Genomic DNA, 22,217 nt, shown 5'->3' with positions numbered 1-22,217 from the left:
GCATCCAGGGGACAGATGAGATTCTGTGTTCACAAGACCCCCTAGGGACCTGCACAAACATGAAAGCCAGAGTAGATCTACCTTTTTGGGGGGTAGGATACTGGGACTTGAGCCCAGGGGCATTTAAGAACCGAGCCATATATTGCAAAACTCCTCTGAGCCTCAGTGTCTTCACTTGCAAAGTGAACATTATAATGTATCTCTCTCTTAAATAAGCATCCTAAAAGGATAACACATGTAAGTCCTTTACATACATGAAATGCAATAAGTACATGATATTAAGAGGCTTGTATTAATAAAGCATGGTAAATGATTTCAAGCTTCTGGAGACATGTGAGCAGTTACATGATAACATGTTGTTTCTAATAATTAGATACACCTTTTTCTTTAGTCTCCCATTCTTACTGCAATGAAATTCAAGGCATTCTTACATAGTGGTGGCTGAAAATGGTGTTGATATTAATGAATGTTTACATGAAAGTTGATTTATTTTGTTTTCTAGGACATAAGCAACTCACATTATCCTAAAAAAAAAATCTTGGTGTATGTTTTTTATTTTGTTATCATGATTTTAGTTCATCTAGGAGGGATCAAATGTCCATACCAAAGCATTTCTTGAAATATTAGATCAATTAAAATACCCAGTGTATTCCATCCATACATTTTGTTGAGTTTTTACAGATATATAAAACAAAATAAATGAAAGAAAATATATTTTAAAAAAAGAATGAACCATATCCCCAGCCCTTTAAATTTATTTATTTATTTTTTTATTTTGAGATGGTCTTGATAAATTGCTGAGGGGCTCACTCACTTAGTTGCTGAGACTAACTTTGAACTTGTGATCCTCCTGCCTCAGCCTCCCAAGCTGCTGAGATTACAGGTGTGCACCACCATGCCCAGATCCACATTCTTTTTGAATTACCAGCTGCCTTCAAGGTTCCCTCTCGGCGTCGGTGTACATACTACAAGATGTGCATCCTGCTTAGAGACACATGGTTTGTGTCACAACAGCCTAGACTCCTCGTGGGAGGCTTTTGGGTGTCTGTTCCTTCCACCCTTTTCTGTGGGAGGCCTCTGTTTCTCTATGCTCCACGTTCCCCCATTGTCTATGACCTTTTCCCTTGCTGGGGCTTTTGGGGCCACAGCCCTTTTTGGGGGCTAATTTCCTGCTTAGTCCCCACTATCCACTTATGAGTTAATGCCAGGTTACCCCCATTCCATAGAAAGACATGGGCTTTGAGATAGAAGTCAAGAGGTCACATAGCCACAAGATGTGGAGCCAGATGGAAGATTCTAGAGTACTCTTGCTTAACCACTACTGCCCTCTTGATAAATGCTTGGGGACAATTTGTAGTCCATTTGGGAAAATAAAAAAATGTGAACAGTACCTCACACACTGTATAAAAAAATCTCCAGGAAGATTAATCCTTTTATCTTAAAGATACTATAAAAATAGTAGATGAAAACAAATCTACAGCCTTGGAGTGGAGACTTTGTAACATGATAGAAATCCTGAAGGAAAAATTTGAAAACAAAAATAAAACTGTAAACTTGCTTATGGAATAGGATGTCACTAACAGGGGGGAAAGTAAAGCAGGGGGTACGCCTGTCACAAATAGGAAAGGTGTGAGCCTTCACATTTTCTCATGTGTGTATTTAACAAATGTTTTCTCTTATAAATCTACAAAAACAAAATCTCAAAAATAAAAACACTGAAAGAGAACATATCAATCAAAATCAGACCTATGACTGGGCAATAAACATAAAAGGTTATAAACATAGAAATTATGTATGGATCTTTCACCTGGAAGGGTACAATGGTCATCAGGAGTGACCATGTCCTGAGGCCTCATATGCTGTTGGTAGATATATAAACTAGTAATACGACCTTTCCAGAATGCAATTTAGCCAATATATTAAAATCTAAAATATATACTCCCTTGGACTCAGCAATTTCATTTTCAGGAATTTATCCCAGGACATAATTGAGCAAGTGTTCAAAGATGAATAGATCATGTAGAAGGAAAAAAAAACCACTTTATATGTCATTAGAAAATTTCAATCCCAGAAACTGTGTTTATTAATCCAACCCAAACTCCATTTCATTCATGCCAGCTGATTCCTCTTGATCTCAATTCTCTTAGCATCAGTGCTAATCCACTGAGTTTCTTAGGACAAATATGACCTACCTCTGCATACATAGAATTACCAGAAACTTAAAAACCTGTGGTAACACTCCAGGAGAGGCTCCTGTCCCAGACTGCGATGCTCATTTTTGCCCATTCTCACCGGAGTTGTGTTGTGGGCCTGCTTTGAGGACATCATAATCTAATGGACCTCTAAATTTTTAAACAAAAGACCACAAGCATTTTCTTAATTAATGTATAACAATGTATTTATCATATGCAACGGGGTTTTTTCACTCTTATTAATGTACTTCATTTTATCATATGCAACGGGGTTTTTTCACTCTTATTAATGTACTTCATTGTTCCCCAGGGTTTCCACTGTTATGAAAAATGTAAACAACCATCTTCATTTGTACTTTTCTTTGCTTGCATTACTCCCCTCGGCCAGCTACAGAATTGAGATCACTACATCTAACAACAAACACAGTTTTGGTAAAGTATTTTAGATAAAGAGCCCTAAAAATGGGTGGCCGAGGTATTGGATGCCAATCGGTAGTGACTATGGGTAGTGGCTTCCTGTGGCCTTGCCAGCATCCATTCCTCATCACTATTTTGTTGTTTTAATAGATGAAAAAAAAACCTTTGAATTTATGAAAAAAAATAGAACTAATAAGTTTAGCAAGATGGCAAGATTCAAAGTCATCATACAAGAATGAATCACATTTATATCACAAAATCTCACAGATGAACAATGAACAAGCAGAAAAATATTAAAAACTACTTACAATTACAATACCATTTACAGTTACTCTGAAAATATGAAATACTTAACTATACATTAAGTTGACCCTCTATATCTATGAGGTCTACCAACTATGAATTTAACCAGCTGTAGATGGAATTTTTTTTCAATTGTACTGTACACATATAGACTTTTTTCTCTTATTCCTAAACAATACAATATAACAGCTATTTATTAGAATTTATTTGGGTTGGATAAATAATCTAGAAATGATCTAAAGTATATGGGAGAATATGTACATGTTATGTGTAAATACTTTGCCAATTAAATAAGGAACTTGAGCATCCTTGGATTTTGGTACCCAAGAAGGGACCTGGAACCAATGCCCCACTGTAAACTTAACAAAGCACAGATAGGATTTATATGGTGAAAATTACAAAATGAGAATTAGAGATATACTTTGTACATTTGAAGGCTCAGTGTAGGAAAGATGTCAGCTCTAACCAAATGGCTCTAGAGGATTGATGCAGTTCTTATTGAAATCCTAACAAGGATTTTTGAAGATACAGAGAAGCTGATTCTAAAATCTCAAATGGAAAGTACAGATCCTAGAAGAGCTAAAACAATCTTGACTTGAAGGATCAAGTGGGGCACTACTCTTCCAGAGCTATGGTCATGAAGACAGTGTAGTGTAGGCAGAGGGGCAGACACACAGATCAAAGACACAGGATAGAGAACCCAGAAACAGACCCACACAATGACGTCCAACTTAATTATGTTGCCATTAAAGTGCAAAAATGAGAAATGGCCTGGAGCAACTGGATATGTACAGGTCACAAAAAGAATCGCAACCCAACCTCACTCCAATGCAATAGTTAATTACCTGGTGGGAATTATCTTTTCTGCAGCTAAACCTGCTGGACCTATGTGCTTTCTGAGTGCTTCCCAGAGAAAGCATGAGGTCTTCCAGGAATACTGACTTACTGGGTAAAGGTTAGAGGAAAAATGTGGAGAATTTATATAGTACTTAAGGGAAAAGGATATAGCAAATTCCACCCCTATAATGAGTAAAAAATGGAGAGCAGGAGTAAGAAGAAGAGGAGAGAAGAAAACAGGAGAAAAAGACACATCCTTGAAAAATAGAAACAGTGCTTCAGATACTAAGAATTAACATTACCTGGTGTGCTGAAGCCAGCAGTGGTGTTTGGGTCCCCGGAGCTAGACTCAGCCACCTGGTGATCAATGCTTGTAACCTTCAGCAAGAAACATAAAGCATCAAGGTGGGTCATCAGTGGGGCTTGGGAACACATCACAGAAGCCTCCAGAAACACAGTCAACCCTCTGTATCCACCCATTCCATGGATTCAACCAATCAGGAACTAAAAATATAGAGGAGGAGGGATTCCAGAAAGTTCCAACAAGTAAAACTTGAATTTCTACCTACCAAGTACTATGCTGGATCCATGTGAGTAAAACAAGCAGGAATTGTGTTAGACATCGTAAGCAGTATAGAGATGATTGAAACTATGGGGGTGGTTATGGGTTATAAGCAATTACTACACCATTTTATCTAAAGGACTTGCTGGAGCATCTGTGGATTTTGGTATCTGAGAGGCATATCCCCTGGAACCAATCCCCTGTGGATACTGAGGAATGATTATACAGATTGGCTTTAAAACTCATCTCCTAGCTAGAAGTATTAAGAGACATGTACATACATGTCCAGTATTCTCCCCTAAATTTATGAGATGGGGGTGTTAAAGTTGTCCTTGCTAAGGTCAATCCCATTTCTCTGACCTTTTGTAATAAGAGCACCTTATTGCAACCTGGCACACCCTAAGCCTGCCCACCTACCACTGAAGGGCACTGTTTGGGACCAACAAAGGATACTCAGGATCCTTCAGAGTCATTGTGGGACATGGACAGGCCATGACTTTGCTTCCATTGCAATTCTGTCACTCACTTTCTCTCGTCCTGGCTTCCACTCAAGGAAGGATAAGGCCACAGGACAAATGGTCACCAGATTCATCATGTTTCATGCTGGCATGCTTTGGGCACAGACTGGGCCTTAGATGAATGGTCACATCAGACTCTAGCAAGCTGGCCTTTGCTCTCTCCCCTTTGCAAGGGGAGGGAGAGGTAGACCCTTGGCTGCCCTCCCTACCAGGGTCAGGGTCCAGGTCCACACAGGGTGGTGTGCCAGTCTGAATGTGGATCCTGCAGCACAACAGTGATGGCACACCTCAATGCCATCCTGTCCTGGGGGCAAGTATCTATGCAGCTGGACTCAAATTCAATAGCCACCAAGCTTTGGCAGCTTTCTTCTTGGAGTGACTCCTTTTCTACCCAGAGAGGCCTCAGGGAATAGAAGGAGGAAAGGACAGGCCCCTCGAGTCTTCTCTCTGTCCTCTGTGCAGCATGGTTCCCACGTGGGTGGGCACAGCTGTCCATCCCTGTTCCAGGACATCCCAGCCCCTCACTGACCTTGTGCTTCAATGTGCTGAACACGGCTCACACGGCACACGGGCACCTCCGTGCACCCCCATGCTAGCTCAGAAAACAATTTCTGATTCCTTGTGTTATTTCAGAATTGCTTTGGGGACACACTTGCAAATAATGAGCTCTGGAGGAGGCTGGGGAAGGTGAGGCGGGCCCCTGTGGCTTGGTCCGATTCCAGCTCAGGTAATTACATTTCTGCCTCCCTCATTCCCCCGCCATTTCAATCAGAGAGCTGATATTCTTCATCTCTCCTTTTTAAACCAGGCTAGTGCTAAGGCAGGTGGCTCCAGCTGCAGCCTCTACACCAACACAAAGGGTGTGAGCTGCTTCCTGCTGTGGGGGCTGGGAGGAGGGCTGGGGAGACAGGGAAGACCAGAGAAAGAGCTGCCTGAGAGAGCTACCTACAGGCTTCCTGGGACCCCATCACAGGAGACCTCTCAGCTCTCTCCTACTTGTGGGGAGGGAATCAGGTGAGGAATAATTCACACCACCATTCGCATCCACCTTTTTCTTTCATTGTGTTGCTATGTGCCAATAACCAATTTTGGAAATCTCTGCTAGAATCTTCCACTAACACTCTCTCTCTCTCTCTCTCTCTCTCTCTCTCTCTCTCTCTCTCTCTCACACACACACACACACACACACACACACATGAACAATGCCCTCAAGGTCTGTTTCATTCCATAACTCTCTTACCATATCTAATCTTCTATTTGATTTGTGTGTGTGTGGAGGTGAAAGGTAACTTAGAAACCTGCTGCCTGGAAGGGGAAAAAAAAGAGCTTCCGGTAATAAAGAAATATAAATAAAACAAGAGAAATAAAATACACAGTGGGACAAGGTCAGGAGGAAATTGGATTCGTTTCATATTTTGCAGAAGCAGTACTCACTTCCCTCTGGCTCCCTGCATTCAAGAGCTAGAAAATTTAGTTTTGAGAGGAGACAGCTCCTGGGAGCACATCTATCACCTTTCGAAGGCAGAGTGCCAAGGGTTTAATTTGAATTTGGTCTTCCCTGATGTCAAAAACCACCTTGCCACACTGAAGCTGTGGGGAAAATAGCTGTTCACTTCACGCAGCATTGTTGATGAACTATAAAAGTAGAAGAAGGTGGACAGGAAATAAATTTGTGGCATGGAACTTAAGTTAAAATTTGAGGTATGTGATAAAGGCTCATAAACAGAAGTCCTAGAAGGAGGTGAGTAGGAGGGCCCATGAAAGAGAGGCTGCATATGTAACTTAAACTGGGACACTCCTGGGCATGCATAACTTAACCTGGGCTTAGAAAATCTCAGGTATGTTATTTTGACCAGTCATTGTAATTGAAAGATCAATTGGCATTCAGGCAAATCAGTTAAGTTCCCTTTCATCTTCCTATTAGACAGCTGTGTGACTAACACTGCAAGGAAATCCTGCCCTATTTCTGTAATGAGTTCCTCACTCCTGGATGAGGTCAGCTATCTAGTACCACAATTTTGAAGAGCTGTTATTTGGGGGCAATTATCAGCAATCATGGAAAATGTGAATTACATTCTCAAGGCAGTCTTTGGAGACACTGACTTTAAAATGTAGAGGTCATTTCCTTTGAACATATAACTAATGACTTTCAGGGCTTGGAGTTGTTGGTCTTGTAGCCTCATGCTTAGATTTTGCTTCTGCCTACCATGCTGCCACCAAATATAGCCTCAAAGCACTGTTGGGTCAATTTTCAGAGACACTTCCATAGTTTGATAGCAGGGTGACAACACCTGAACTCAGGCCATTTTGGTGACCTCCTTCCTGTACCTGAAGCTCCCACACCAGCTCCTAGTCATCTCATCTCTGTGCCTTTGACTTGCTGTGCCCTCTGCCTTAATGCCCTTTCCTTCCTTCACACCCACACCCCACCCCTACCCAGAAGCCAGGCTCAACTCTCCCTCTGAAGACACAAAGAAGTTGATTTGTCCCTGTCCCCTCACCACAGCAGACTCCTAGTTCCAGAAGGGAGAGGGTTCTGTCCAATCCCTGGTTCTATATCCCATGGAGTACTCGTGGATAGAAATGGTCCCTGGAACGTAATATCATCTTTTAAACAGGAACATCAAACCGATAAATCCTCGGTAACTTTACTGCTGTAGAAAGAAATGCACTCCTTATGAGCTTGCTCAAGAGTACAGCCAGAAGCCACTGAAAAGAACGACATCACTACCGAAGAAGCCAAAGGCAACGTGTGACTGATCCACAGAGGGGAACAGGTCTAAATGAACATCCTTCATCAAGGGTGGCTTTCCTCCCTCAATTAGGAATGTCTTTTCACACGTGTGTGGTGGTGCACGTCTACAATCCCAGCTACGCGGGAGACTGAGGTGGGAGGATGGCTTCAGCCTGGGAGTTCCAGGTCAGCCTGGGCAACAGAGAAAGAGCTCATCTAAGGGAAAAAAAAAACAACCCAGGAGTACCTTCCTTACCACACAGAGCCACACGATGCTGCTTCACTCTCCTGTCACTCTGTCTTCCTCTTTTTATCCAAACGAGTCCTGATAGGCAATCTATGTGCCATTTGTCCTAACACAATTAACCTCCTCCTTGCCCAGGGAGATGCTTGTGCGGTGAAGGAGGGGGCAGCTCTTCCCTGTCTAATCAGGGGGAATCATCGGCCACCCTAAGGGAGGGGGCAGCTGGTGGGATCGCCATCCCTCTGTGGACGGTCATGGGTTTCATTGACTTCTGGACTCCCGGAGATGTTTGTGGAATTGAAAAGTGCTCCTAGAGCACGGGGTCAAATGGAATTGGCCTGTGGGCCGCAGTGGCCCCTTGATCACCAGATGCTGTCCTGCTCCCACATGGGGCGGGCTGTGAGAGAGGCCACACAGACAGACACTCGCCTGGGCTGTTTCTGCAGATAATGTTTGCGTAAGCACTTACGAGCTAGAGTTTTTTGAGCTAACGCAAGCTGACGTGAGACAAGGCTTTGACCTTAAAATGCTTCTCACCAAAGTTCTATGAGAGAAATTTCAACATAGAGCATTTCCACTAGTTTTAGAGAATGGTGTCATATAGGTCTTAGAACCGGTATTGTCATCCTCCAGTATAGTCTGTTCGTCAAAGAATGTTACACTCAAATCAAAGTTCTTTCTAGCATTCAGAGGCCTTGAAAAGCTGGGGTGGGGGCTGGAGGAGGGGGCTCCTGGACAGGGTTCTTATTGTTGAAAAGCAAAGGACTCTGAGCAGAGCAGCATGCCCAGTCCTGCCACTTTCCACAGCGAGTGCACTTGGGATTGTGAATCATTCCACCCAGTCATCTCTTCTGGAAATAGGAGTCACAGCTGACAAAAGGGAGGATGAGGAAGCCGGCCAAGACTCCCCAACATGGAGCTGCAATTCTGTGATGGTAGCAAGCAGGCTCGTGGTACGGAGCAGAGGATGGCAGAGTTGCCCATCCCTCTCTGAGGCAGCTGGAGAGAATCACATACCCCCATGCACTTTCAGGGTTTCCAGGTGCGCCTGCCACCCTGACTGGTGCCCCTGAAGGTTATAAGGCACAGCTGCCCATCTGCTGCATGCCTCATCAGCTTCCCCCTCTTGCCTTCTTGAGGAATACCCTCCATGGAGGGACCTGCCCTAGACCCACTGCCCCCTCCTCTGATCCTTTCACATCTGTTTGGTGACATCCTCAAGTCCTTATACCCACACTCCCCTCTAAGTACCATCCATCTTCTCTTTAGCAAATGTCTTGCAATAGTGATGTATTCTAATTCTCCAGGTGGGTCCCTGCAACTGCAGGAGTTAAGACCTTGTTTGGAATGCAAATTCTTAGCACACCCTTCTCCTCCAACTAGCTAGTCACTTAGAAATCTTGGGGGCAGCCTTGTGGTGGTGCAGGCCTGTAATCTCAGAGGCTAAGGAGGTTGTGGCAGAGGATCCCAAGTTCAAAGCCAGCCTCAGCAAATTCAAGGCACTAAGCAACTCAGACCCTTCTCTAAATACAAAATAGGGCTGGGGATGTGGCTCAGTGGTCATGTGCCCCTGGGTTCAATCCCCAGTACCAAAAAGAAAGAAAGAAACCCTGGGGACAGGCCCAGCCATCAGGATTTGATTGATAAGTCCTTGGAGGACTAGAATGCCCACTGGAATCAAAGAACTAAGACCCATAGCTTCCTACTCCTCCTCATGTCCCAGCCACTCCTCTACCCACTGCAAACTGGCTCCTGCTCCACCATCGTATCAATACTGCTCCTGCCAAGATCACCAGCTGGCCCTTGCTGGTAAGCCAGGTGGATCCAAGGATTCAGTATTTCAAAGCCTCTGGGCAGTCCAGGCCCATCCCTTTCTTTCTGAACTGCGGTTTTCTTCAAATCCAGGCTTTGTGGGATCCCCACTCAGTGCTCTGCTTGTTCTGCAGCCTGTCCTATGGGTGGAGGCCCTTCTGCTACAACATGCAATGGTGTCATTCCCTCTCCTTGGACATCCCCCTCATTTCCAGGCCTCAGTGACCATCTCTGTGGCTAACTCTACTCTCTCTAAGGCTCTAAATTACAGATCCAGCTGCCTAGTGGGCACCCACTCAAATGTTCTGATGACCTTAAAATCCAGTGAATCACACCTGGACATCCATGTCCACTCATCTGAGACTAGTCCTGCGTAGCTTTCTATTTCCTGGGTAGATCATTCCCTCTCTTCCTTCCTCCAAGTCTTTGCAAATGTTGTTCCCTCTCCTAGCGGCATTCCCAGCTCTCTCCCCACCCTTCCCTGCCTCATACCCATGTGTTCTGAACTCTCAGATCCTCCCTGGACCCCGCCCAGGTACAGGCCAGGTGCCTGTGATAAGTGTCCTGCAGTGCACTGAGTGCTAAAGACTTTTATCACAGCCATCAGTCTTCACTGATATTGATGTTAATTATTATTATTATTATTATTATTAATACTATTACTTTTTTTTTTTTGGGGGGGGGGGTTTGAACTCAGGGACATTCAACCACTGAGCCACATCCCCAGCCCTATTTTACACTTTATTTTACAGACAGGGTCTCACTGAATTGCTTAGTGCCTCGCTTTTTCAGAGGCTGGCTTTGAACTTGGTCCCCCTGCTTTATCCTTCTGAGCTGCTGGGATTACAGGCGTGTGCCATGGCACCTGGCAGAGTTTATGATTTTATCATAAGTGGGAAGATGAATCACATCAGGAAGGCAGAAACCCATTCAGCTTTAAAGGAAAAAGGTCAAGAGAATCTCTCCATAACTGCAAATTCAGGAATTTCAAGGCCATGATTTGCCTTCTCAATAAAGAATCCCATTCCCACAGGCAGAGCTCACACAGTAGGTTCTACTCTGCACACACAAAAGGTTGAAGTCCTTGGCCCAGTCTAGAGGTGACGTGTGCAGATTGCTGAGCCGTTTGGGGCATTTCAGGCAGCATCTCTTATGCCAGGGTGGGCAGGGACTCCTGAGGCCAAGTCCGATGCTGAGTTGGCTTGTCAAAAGCCACTCTGAAGGAGAGTCTGTATAGCAAATATTGCCCCCTACAATTGCCAAGAGTGAAAACACTCTCGTTCCCACTAGGCACAGAGTAGGCACAATCTTGTCTTCTCTTCTTGTCCTACCACCACTGGCCTAGCAAAGATGACCTGTTCTAATGGATGTGACGGTCTTTGAGGCTTGTGGGACTGAGGCTGAACTGGGCACTCTCCCACCCACAGAGGTTCCTCAGGATTGACACCTCCTTGGTCAGTGGATGAGATAAGGTCTGGCACTATGTAGATGGGGACCTTCAGGATGACTAAAGGGCAGGGATGAGAGCTTGGGATGACATCAGGCAGGTCCTGCTCTCTGAATTTATCACCTCATTTATAGCCCAGGGCTAAGAAGACCTCAGGCTTAAAAAAAAAAGGCTTAAATTAATACAGATGCACACAGTAGGACAGGATAGTCATGGGTGTTAATCACACATCCCACTGGGCCCCAGGCCCAGTGCTTTCTGAGGACAGGCCAAGGAGGTTTCCCTGAGCACTTCCATAGGAACTGGCCCCACCTGCATCGCTGGCCTCACCTGGCTGGCAGGAGTCTGGCCCACCACGGCCTCGTACGGCGGAGGGAGCTCAGCAGGGTACAGCATGCCAGGGCTGTTGATGGCAACATCATACAAAGTGCTGAATGGAGAGGAAGCAAAGTCCAGGTGGAGGCCCCTGAAAAGGCAGAACTGTCTGTCACATTACATTGTCATTCTCTAAGGAAACAGCCCCAACTGCGGATGATTTTCTCAAAGCAATCAGAACACCAATTGTCAAGGTTTCTCCTCAACCAACACTTGTCATGCTTAAAAAATAAAAGCCTGAATCACTGGGCCATTTTACCTTTTGTTTCTCTTTTGGAAAGACATCCACCTTTTCAAGGAACTCTATGGCCCTGTCTATTAAAATAATCAGACCACTGATGAAATCTTTAATTAAATTTTATATGTTCTAAGAATAACTAAACGTTTTGCACATCACAAGAACCTTATAGAGCTACTTCTCTCTGCCTGTGCTTTCTTTTTGGTGACATTGCAAAGATACCAATAGACACTTCTCCTTCTCCCCTTCACTGTCTATTTTCTCTTCAAACACACTTTCCAAGGCGTGGCCTTTGTTCTGCTCAGTGTCTCCCCTGAAGGCAAGCAGGCATTTCAACTTTCTCCTCCCCAGGATGGTTTCCTATCCCAGTGGTTTGGCACTCATCTGGGGCATCGGCAGGTAGACCCACCTCTGGGCCTCAACTGAGGGTGTGCAGGTGTACTCGGGAGGGTAGTAAGGTGGAGGTGGAAGCGGGGGGATGAACTCATCGAAATCCAGCGTCTGATGGAGAACTGTGCCATGGGGAGTCACACAGGCAGGATTGGCAGAATGCGACCTTTGTGGAAAGAACTGGAAAACAGAATCAGAGTTATTTGGGACATCTTGTGTGGCTCGTGTCTAATTAAGCTAATTATACATAAGCTTTAATGATCAGTGTGGAATGTCTGTAATTTAATTTGTCAAGCCATAGCTGCTAAACACACACTTTAAAAGGATTGCTTCGCTCTCATATCTCCCCTTGGAAGCCTCATTATGCCGGTTTCCCATGTTGTTATGTGGAGTGCTCCGCTACACTTTTTCTGGAGAAAAAAATACCATCTGGGAAGTCATTAATATCATCCTTACCACCAATACTGGTTTCTGAGATTTTACTGTTCATAGTCTGTAATGAAATAGATGCTGGTTATCCACAATGTAATCGTGCTTCCCAAAGCATGTTCATGAGACAATGCTAAATCCTCAAGAAGCACCTCCACCAAATTCCTACAGTGAAATACATGTGGAAAGAGCTCTGTACGTATGTTCTTCTCAGAACCCTGCAACATGCATCAGTATGTTAAAGGTCCTGATCAGGCTTGTGTTGAAAAATTCACTTCACCGTTTAATCCTTTAACCCAACATTTCTCAAATATTTCATTACAGTCCCCATTAGACACAGAACATCTATTATATTTTGCAATTCCAAGGACTCTGCATACCCTGTGAAGAGACCCCTTTATGAGCTCCAGAACATTGTTAAGGCAACCCTGAACAGAGAGATGCTGCGTAAACAAATGGAGCAAAACTCACAATGAATGCTGCATGTCTGGTTTCCATTTCTGAAGTAGAACAAATAATTGCTTCTCTTTCCACCCTAGGTCACCAGAGGCCACCTGTGGCATGGAGATGCGTGAGATATTGCTCCATTGATTTCAGTGGAGAGTACAGGTGCGAAAGACCCTGGCCTGTCAAGACTCTGTGCTCTGGGAAGACCCACTGCATGGCATGTAAAGTAAGGGGAGGGACAGGGTGTAGAGGTAAGAACCCAGAGTCACCTGTAGATGGTCAAGCACAGCAACTCCTTTAGAAAACAATGAAGTCACCAAGCAGTCTAGGAACCTGGGATCTATACAGTGTTCATGAAGGAGATGACATCTGAATAGGCTTGAAAGACAGGTAGGATTTCAAGGGTTGGGGTTAGAAGATACTCAGGAGCAAGAACAGTCACAAGCCAGTGAAGGATGTTTTAGAATAACAAGTAGATAAGGCTCTAGAAGTCAATTCTTAATTCTGGGAACACAAGGGAGCCAGAGGGTGTTGGAGCTGGGGAACAGCTTGATTGAAGCTGTCAGGTAGGAAGTGCCTTCTGACACCAGAGGTAGGGTGATAGAGGTCAGGACATTAGAACATTTTAGCACAGTATAGTAAGGTCATAATCCTGAATATGGTCAAATGCTGCAAAATTAGCATGCTCTAGATGGCTGGAGAAAGAATGGGTGGCTATGACAAAACACATAACACATGAGATTAAAAATGGTTCCTGTGGGTCTTTCTAACCACAGAGCACATTCCTTGCCTTTCCAGCTTGATCTGACCCACAGCTATGTTTGTTAAATTGTCTGAAATAGAGGTAAATCACTAGCTCTGAGCAGCTGAACGTGCATCTGTCATTCTCTGCCATGGAAAGCTGTTAATCCTTATGCTTAGAGCACAAAGGCTAAGTGACTTGGATGAGGGCAAATGTCCATGAGGTCTAACAAGGAAATACTTTGAATTAGTCTCTGTCAGGAATTAGGAAAATCAATAACATACTCAAGAAAAACTAATGAAATGCAAAAGTCCAAACACTTGTCTATTAAAGCCATAAGTCCACCAGGCATGTGAACAAGCATTTTTAGGAAAGGTGGGAGCTCCAGACGATTCCATTAGGAAGTTTAAATGACTGGATGCTGCCAGACACCAGAGGCCTTATGAATATTAAAGGACAGACTCTGGGCTGGGGGTGTAGCTCAGTGGTAGAGCTCTTGCCTAGCATATGCCAGGGCCTGGGTTCAATCCCCAGTACCACCAAATGAAACAAACAAACAAAAACAGACTCTGCATCAGATTCAAGCTCCAGACCCCCTTTCAAGGGGTGTGCTGCTGGCCCCATCTTCATGGAAGCAGCTCAGACTGGGCTTGTTTCAAAGGACACTTTTACCTTGGCTCTTCAGCCTTCCCAGCAAGAAGGCTGCAAGTCACACTTGCCCTCTTCCCTCTCTCCCCCAGCATCAGCATCTGTTTAATGAGGTTAGGATATGCCTTGCTGCCCAAGGTCACCAGCTCTGTCTGTTTTGAGATGACGGGGCTGCCAGACTACATTTCCCAGGCTCCCTTGCCAGCTGGCTCCGCATTATGTTCTGCCAGTAGGGGGCGCTGGAGGGAGCCAAGAGGGAGCAGCAGGAAAGAAGCCACTGTGGTCCTTCCCCTCCCTCCTTCCATTCGGTCCTCCTCCCTCTGGGGTGTGAAAGCTTTCCTAGGTAACTTGCTCCTTGTATTAACCAAGGGCATTTTCTTTTCCTGTTTTATCCACCAGTGGATTTTAGCTTGGGACATCTGCTGTATGGACAGACAGACACCTCCTCACTGTGGTGCCTCTGCAAAACCCCTGCTCATCTCGCTATACAGAAGAAGCTGACTTCTCTCTCTGCTTTGCTTTTCTGCCTCTGGAATTCAGTTTCCATCCTGCTAGCAGAGCTATTTTTAAACCAATGAGGTCAATGCCATTGAAAACTCTTTTGTGAATGAGACCTCTGCTCACTGAATCCCATCAAGTTTCCAGCTTCCTAACCAACCAATGCCAAAAACTCCTCATTCTGAACAAAACTGCTTCATCTCTACCCTAAACACCAAACACATTTTGTTCCCAGTTCCTGGATCCCCAGCTCCCTCTCACCTGGCAACCTGCCTGCCATCTTTCAGGATCAGGCAGAAATGACTGTGACCCTGGAAAGCCCATCCGTCAGCCCACATCCCCCACAACTTCCAGTGTACTATGCTCTGAGACCTCACATGGGTACTTTTATTGCCAGGTGTAAAGTATGACTGCATCTGGAGGTGGTGGGCAGAAAGGGAACCAAGTCATCTCTTCCAAGCGGTTCTGCTTGCCCTGGGTCATCTGGCCCATGTGGTAACAAAGATCCTCCTGATAAGCTCCCACATAAAGATCCTCCTGATAAGCTCCCACATAAAAGGAGCATGCATCTGAGAGTCTGTCATCCTGTCTTCTCTGGGGAAAGGGATCCCAGCTGTCCTTCTAGACACTCCTGGAAGTGAGGGGTGACCAGAACTGGGCTACCTGGCTTGGGCAGCTTGCTAAGATCCGCAGCACAGAGCCCCTCTAATTGATTCCATCTACACAGCCCAGCAGCTGGGATTTGAGGGAAAGCACAAAAAGACTGGATAGCAGAGGACTGGTCTTCAGATCCTGACAGTCTACTGAGGACCCACACAACAGACAGCATATTATTGACCATGTGAATTTTTTTGGCCTGGCCCCACTGGGACCTGAAAGGGCCATACCAAGAAACATAATTTCTCAGTCACAGACCCATATGGTAGTGTCATGTGGCTTAAACAAAGGTTCTTATCATAAGTACTAGCTCTTCTGCCCCCATGCCTCCATCTCCTTCCATGGGGGTATCATGGAAGACACAGTAGACCAGTAGGGCCTGAAGACATGGGTCTGGGATTTCCAGGAACACCTTGGCATTCTGAGCACCCTCTTCTCCAGACCCCAGGACAGGTCTGTGCACCTGCCTTTACTCCCTAGCCTGGCTTCTGACCTGCAGCTACCCTCTCTGCTTCACCAGGAAGCAGAGCAACCTCCCCCAGCCTTCTCACTGCACTCTCTGGAGGGAATATAAAACCTTTGAGATTTTCCAGAAAGACTAAGAGATACAAGAGTAAAGCTCTCTTCCTCTACCCTTCCTTAGACTTAGTAGAAATAGCAGAATTACTACTATAGTAAGAATTTTCTTAATTGATTCCTTATTATCAGCTCACCAGATAAGCTGGTGCTCTTCCTCTGTGCTTAGACTCTGGGATGGCACCTGCTTACCCTATGGCTCCTAATCCCCCAGGTGAGTTCCATGCCAGTCAGGGCCCTAGACATGTTTTCCTTCACAGGGAAAGGCCAGTTTCAGATAATACAGTAACTGCATAATGACATTTGGATGCAGGCAGAAAGAGCTGCTTGTTCTAAGAAAACCAACCTGAATGCTTTGGAAAGACTTGAAAAATCAAAGTAGCTAAGCAGAAACTGCTGCCAAATTAGGTCTTGGAGAGGCAGTTCTAAGAGAGTGAGGAGAATCATAAAAATCACAAAAAAATCTAAGGGTGTTCTGCATTCACATTGCTTCCCATGGCTTATCCCACTTTAAAAGAACTGAACCTGGAAATCACAAATTATGCAATTTTCATGAAGCTTATGCGAGAAAGATAACTTGACACACTAAATGGACCTAAGACCAAAGGAAAGATCAATTCTCCAAATTGCAAGACTGGCAGACATGCTTGAAGCATATTTAAATTCAAGGTAAGTCATGTGCATCATTTGCTGAATGTCTGCTTTAACTATTTGCTTAGGTTAATCAGCTGCCCCTTGGTGCTGGTCTGACAGAACAGTAGCATCTGCTACTGAGCCCAGGCTAAAAGGATGGCCACTTTAGATCCAAACAGATGCATTCTGCAAGGGGGTGAACAAAGAATATTCTGGTGAGTATCAGTGGGGTTATGTCCCCAAGTGGCCTGCATCCATACCAGCTCTGTGCCCACATTACCACATTACCACAACTGTGGAAGTCACATTCCCTATGTGCAGTTTCTAAAGGAGTTCTACTTTATAAGGCACAAACTTAGAGGTGAGAGAATATGTAACAATAATAGAAGATGAAGTGAACAAGCCAGTGACTGATGGAGATGCATGTAATAGCGGATGATCATCCTGAGGCTAAAGTGGCTGGCGATGAAGGAAGTGGGGAGGAAAGTAATGTGATGGGAAAAATGAGATTATATTTTAAAATAAAACTAAAGAAATGATAGTATAGACACTTAGGAGGTAAAAAGCCTTTTCTACTAAATTGCATCAATAAACTGAATTGTATAATCAGATGATCTATTGCCACTACTTCCACACATTACAGTACCTGAGCTTCATCAATTTTGACAGTAGATGTCCCACTACATTTCATGTACATATACATTTATCATGTTAGTTTCAACAACTATTAATTATCCCAAAATGCTGATCTATACAAATAAGAAAGGAGTTATGGGTTCTTTGGATGACTATTTCTCAGAGTTCTACATTCTTAACAGCACTAAACTCGTAGCAAAATACGATATGTCTGCTGACTAATCAAACGGAAGAATGAACCAATGAATGAGAGGGCAAATAAGTGAATAAAAAATGAGTGAATATATCAAGTCATTGACACAAACCTGGGACTCTCCTGAGAAACTGTTATAGGCTAGAATTGTGTTTTGTTGCATATGCTATTAGCATATGGACCACAGTAGAATTCACATCCAGGGTCTCCACTGCCAACATTCAGGAGCAGTGAGAAGGCTGGGATGTGGCAGTAAGAGTCCAGGGCCACAGGTGTTGCAGGGATGCCAGGCCTGCATAATTGCCCCTTGGGCTCAAACAGGAAGAAATGCTCCTTCTGTGGTAGCCAGAGATCCAGAGCAGGCCCCACAGCTCAGCAGGAGACTGGCTTTCTTTCCCTCAGCCCAGCCTGCCCCCCACGCTGTTCAACCAAGAAGGGCAGCTGGGGCTGTGGCCATGGGTTAGGAGGATCCCACAGGTTCTTTCTGAGAAAAGAAATTAGCGTTAGCTTATCAGGAAAGGATGGCAAGAGGCCTTCTGCACACCAGCTCACAATGTCCTCCCCCATGAGGAGAATGCTCGCCTCATCGACTAGTGCTTTTCACTGTGAAGGTCTCAGGTAAAAACAACATCAGAATGATGGGTTAGGAAAACAGAGTTACACTGAGCTCCCCAAATGAAAATTGGGTCAGAATGAAGGTGTCAAAATAGAGGAAGATAAAGAACACAGAAATAATGGTAAGCTGTGCATGCTAGATAGAGCTAAAGAGGGGAAATAAATGGAAATGTGATGGGGTGCTGCGATTTCAAGATTAAAGATAATTGAAACAGAAAGGCCATACCATGGGAGAAAGCCTGAAGAATGGAACTAAACATTTTCAATTACCTCAGGAAAACCCAGAAGTTGGCCATAGTGTAAGAAAGGAAGGAAGTGAATACATTCCAAAGGAAGGAGAGGGTAAGGGTAAGAAAAAAGTCAGGCTTGTGAAAGCATTAAAAAAAAAAAAAAACCCTCAAGGATGCCAAACAAACACCTTCCTTTTGGGTATGAATAGTTCATTGGTAAATGAATAATAGCTACCAAAAAAGGTATTGCAGCCCCCCCCCCCAATATACACACACTACAAACATAGTACAATTTATTTTAACTTACAGCCAATGCACACATGTACAAATTTTATTTTAACATATTTAACATCACAAATTTTATTTGTCCATATAATACCAATCATATATGGAGAAATTTCTATAAAGATGCAAACTCTAAAACATCCTCAAAAAGAAGCAGAAAATGTGAACAAGTAAAGAGACTGAGTTCATAATAATAATAAAAACTACTCACAAGGTTTCCCTGGTGAACTCTACTAAACACTTGGGGAAGAATTAATAACATTTCTTCAGAAATGTCCTGCCCCACCCATGCAAAAAATGTAAGAGGAGGGGACACTCCCAAACCCATTATATGAGGTCAATATTACTCTGATATCAAAGCCTAGGAACACACACAAATAATTTCATATTATGACCAAGTGGGATTTTTCTCATGAATACAAAATAGGTTTAACATCAGAAAATCAATCTATGTAATAAACCTTATCAATAGAATAAAGGAGAAAACAAAAGTGATCATCTCAATAGATGCAGAAAAGCATTTGACAAAATCCAAAATCTTTTATAATAAAGGATAACATTTGACAAATTAGGAATAGAAGAGAACCTCCCAAACCCTCCTGATAAAGGGCATCTCTGAAATACTGGAAGCTCCCACCCCTAAGATAGTTATAGACAAGGATGTCCACTCCCCAGCTAATGAAGGAGGCTCCAGCTATGACATTTAGGCAAGAAAATTGAATAAAAGGCATTCAGAGTGAAATGGAAGAAGTAAATCTACTTTTACTTGTAGATGCCATAATCTTGCATATAGAAAAAAAATCTCCCCAAAAGTTAAAGGTAATGAACAAGTTCAGAATGGTTTTAAGGACAAAATGGAAAGAATTATTTTAATTTCTATACACTAGCAACAAGTTATATAAAAAGAAAACAACTCCATTTATGATAGCATCAAATGATAAAGATACTCAGACATAAATTTAATAAAAGAAGTGTAATTTTTTTACACTGGAAACTACAAAATATAACTTAAAGAAACTAAAAAAGATTTAAATAAATGAAATTACATCCCATGTTTATTGATTAGAATACAATATCAATCAGATGACAATACTGCTTAAATTGATCCACAGATATAATACAATATTAATCAAAGTCCCAAATAGGGTTTCTTTTCTTTCCTTTTATTTTTTCCTTTTTTTTTTTCAGAAATTGACAAACTGATCCTAAAATCCATATGAAACCTAAAGGGCACAGAATCTCCATAACCATATTGAAAAATAAGAACAAAGTTAGGAGATAACACACATCTCAACTTTATAACTTCCTATAAGCTGGGCATGGTGGCACACACCTGCAATTCCAGTTACTCAAGAAACTTGTAAGATTGATGCTAGCCTGAGCAACTTAGTGAGGCAATGTCTCCAAATAAAATAAAAAGGGTGGGAGATATAGCTCCATGGTAGAGCACTTGCCTGGCATATGCTTGTCCCTGGGGTCCATCCTTAATACTGAAAAAGATTAAAAAAAGGAAAAAAGAAAAGAAAAGAAAGAAAGAAAGAGAAAACTTTCTACAATAACCACGACCAAATTAATCAATGAAATAGAACTGAGTCCAAATGTAAAAACATATACCTCTATGGTCTGGTCAACGGATTTTCACCAATGTTACCAAGATAATTCAATAGGGAAACATTAGTAATTTCAACAAGCATCGCAGGAAACAGAACAAAGCTGGATCTCTACCTTACAATATATACAACAATCAAATCAAAATGGTCTCAAGACCTAAATGTAAGAATTAAAACTAGGCAACTCTTAGAAGGAAACATAGACATAAATCCTCCCCATGTTGCATTAGGCAATAGTTTCTTTGATAGGACAACAATAGCACAAGCAACTAAAGAAAAAATAGGCAGACTGTACTTTATCCAAATTAACATCAAGCAAAAACCCAAAAGGATAGGAGAAAAATGGTTGCAAATTATGTATCTGATGAGAGTCTCATATTAAGAATATATAAAGAATTCTTACAGGTCAGTAATAAAAAAGACAAAAATTCCATTTTTTTTCTGGTGGGGGGATACTATGGATTGAACTCAGGGGTACTTGGCCACTGAGCCATACCCTAGGCATATTTTGTATTTTATTTAGAGATAGGGTCTTTCTGAGTTGCCTAGCACCTCACTTTTGCTAAGGCTGGCTTTGAACTTGTGATCCTCCTACCTTAGCCTCCCAAGCTGCTGAGATTACAGGCATGCACGACTGCACCAGGCCCAATTTTTAAAATGGGTAAAGGATCTGAAAAAATATTTCTCCAAGAAGGATATACAAAAAGCCATTAAGCACATGAAAATATGTTCAACATCATTGATCCTGAGAAAAATGAAAATCAAAACCATAATGATATACCACTTCACAACTACTAGAATGGTTATAACTAAAAGATAGGTAAGTATTGGCAATTAGGTAGAAAATGGTGCAGTTGTTTTAGAAAATAGCTTGGTAGTTCTTCAAAACAGAGTCTTCATTATGACCTAGCAATTCTACTCCTAGACATACACCCAAGAGAGGAAAAAAAACATTATGTCCACATAAAAGTGTATGCAAGGATCTTCATAAGCATTATGCATAAAAGCCAAGAAGTGGAAACAACACTCGAGCACCAACTGATGAATGGATAAACAAAATATAATGTACCGATACAATGGAAGGGGCAGAAAGGAGGAAGGGAGGGACAAAAAGTGAGAAATAAGATTATTTTTATTCATTTATATAAGCTCTTGAGAAATAAAGGAATAAACAGAAGGAATCACTGCGAAGTTTTGGCATTGATTCCTTCCACGGGGCTGGAGATTATTAACTTTTCTTTATATTTTGTTATATTATTGGACTTGTTTCAGTGATCATATGTTACATTTTTAATTAAATGACTAACTGATCAATTGAAATTAAGTAAGAAAGATTCTGAAGCATCCTCCTGCACAACTCAGTTCCTGGTTCCATCCTTCTGGGCATAACAAGACTCCTCCAGGCTTCCCTACTTCTCTGAGGGTTCAGACTGGGGAGTCGGCCTGGTCCAGCCTCCTACCCACATGCCAAAAGCAACCTCCATGAGGCCCCCCAGGCTTTTTCAAAAAGCATCAATTTCCCCCATTTCCCACAGACTCATCTTCTCAGTGGCTCTGTGAAGACAGAAGAGCAGAAATAATCTCATTTAAAGCAAAGGAAAAAAACACCAACAGGTGCTGGTCCACAGGTGCACATCATGCTCCGCCACATCTCAGCCTCTGCTGCGACTCTGGAGCTCAGCAGCATAGCCAGGTCTTGACAGAGCAGAGCCTTAGTAGTCCCACAGCACATGGTCACACAGGAGGAGGACCTCACCAGTAGGAAGCTTAATTATTTCTACTTCCAAGCCAGGGTTTGAAGCAAACTAATTCACAGCATAATTAATGACGAAACAGCCAGTTTCTGATGGGAGCTTGCTACATTTTTGCAGTGGTTTCAAGTATTCATATTTTGAACTTGGTTCTCAGTGTAGCAGTGTTGGAATGTGGTGTGGAACCTTTAAAGCAGT

General features: G+C 43.1%; 1 protein-coding gene across 2 annotated transcripts in view; it reads right to left on the bottom strand.

The window, feature by feature from the left end:
* Nucleotides 1-22,217, bottom strand: part of Entrep2 (endosomal transmembrane epsin interactor 2) — a 410,933-nt gene that overhangs the window by 4,373 nt on the left and 384,343 nt on the right. For both annotated transcript variants that reach the window (XM_048790382.1, XM_048790381.1), the window contains 3 exons: nt 12,089-12,249; nt 11,397-11,532; nt 4,052-4,127 (listed from right to left, as the gene is read on the bottom strand). In XM_048790382.1, coding sequence (XP_048646339.1) covers nt 4,052-4,127; nt 11,397-11,532; nt 12,089-12,249 — 373 coding nt within the window. The remainder of the gene's footprint in view (nt 1-4,051; nt 4,128-11,396; nt 11,533-12,088; nt 12,250-22,217) is intronic.

This window comes from Marmota marmota, unplaced genomic scaffold (assembly GCF_001458135.2).
Source record: "Marmota marmota marmota unplaced genomic scaffold, marMar, whole genome shotgun sequence".
NCBI lineage: Eukaryota > Metazoa > Chordata > Mammalia > Rodentia > Sciuridae > Marmota > Marmota marmota.
Note: the sequence above shows the minus strand (reverse complement) of the source record. Positions and strands in the feature narration are given on the sequence as shown.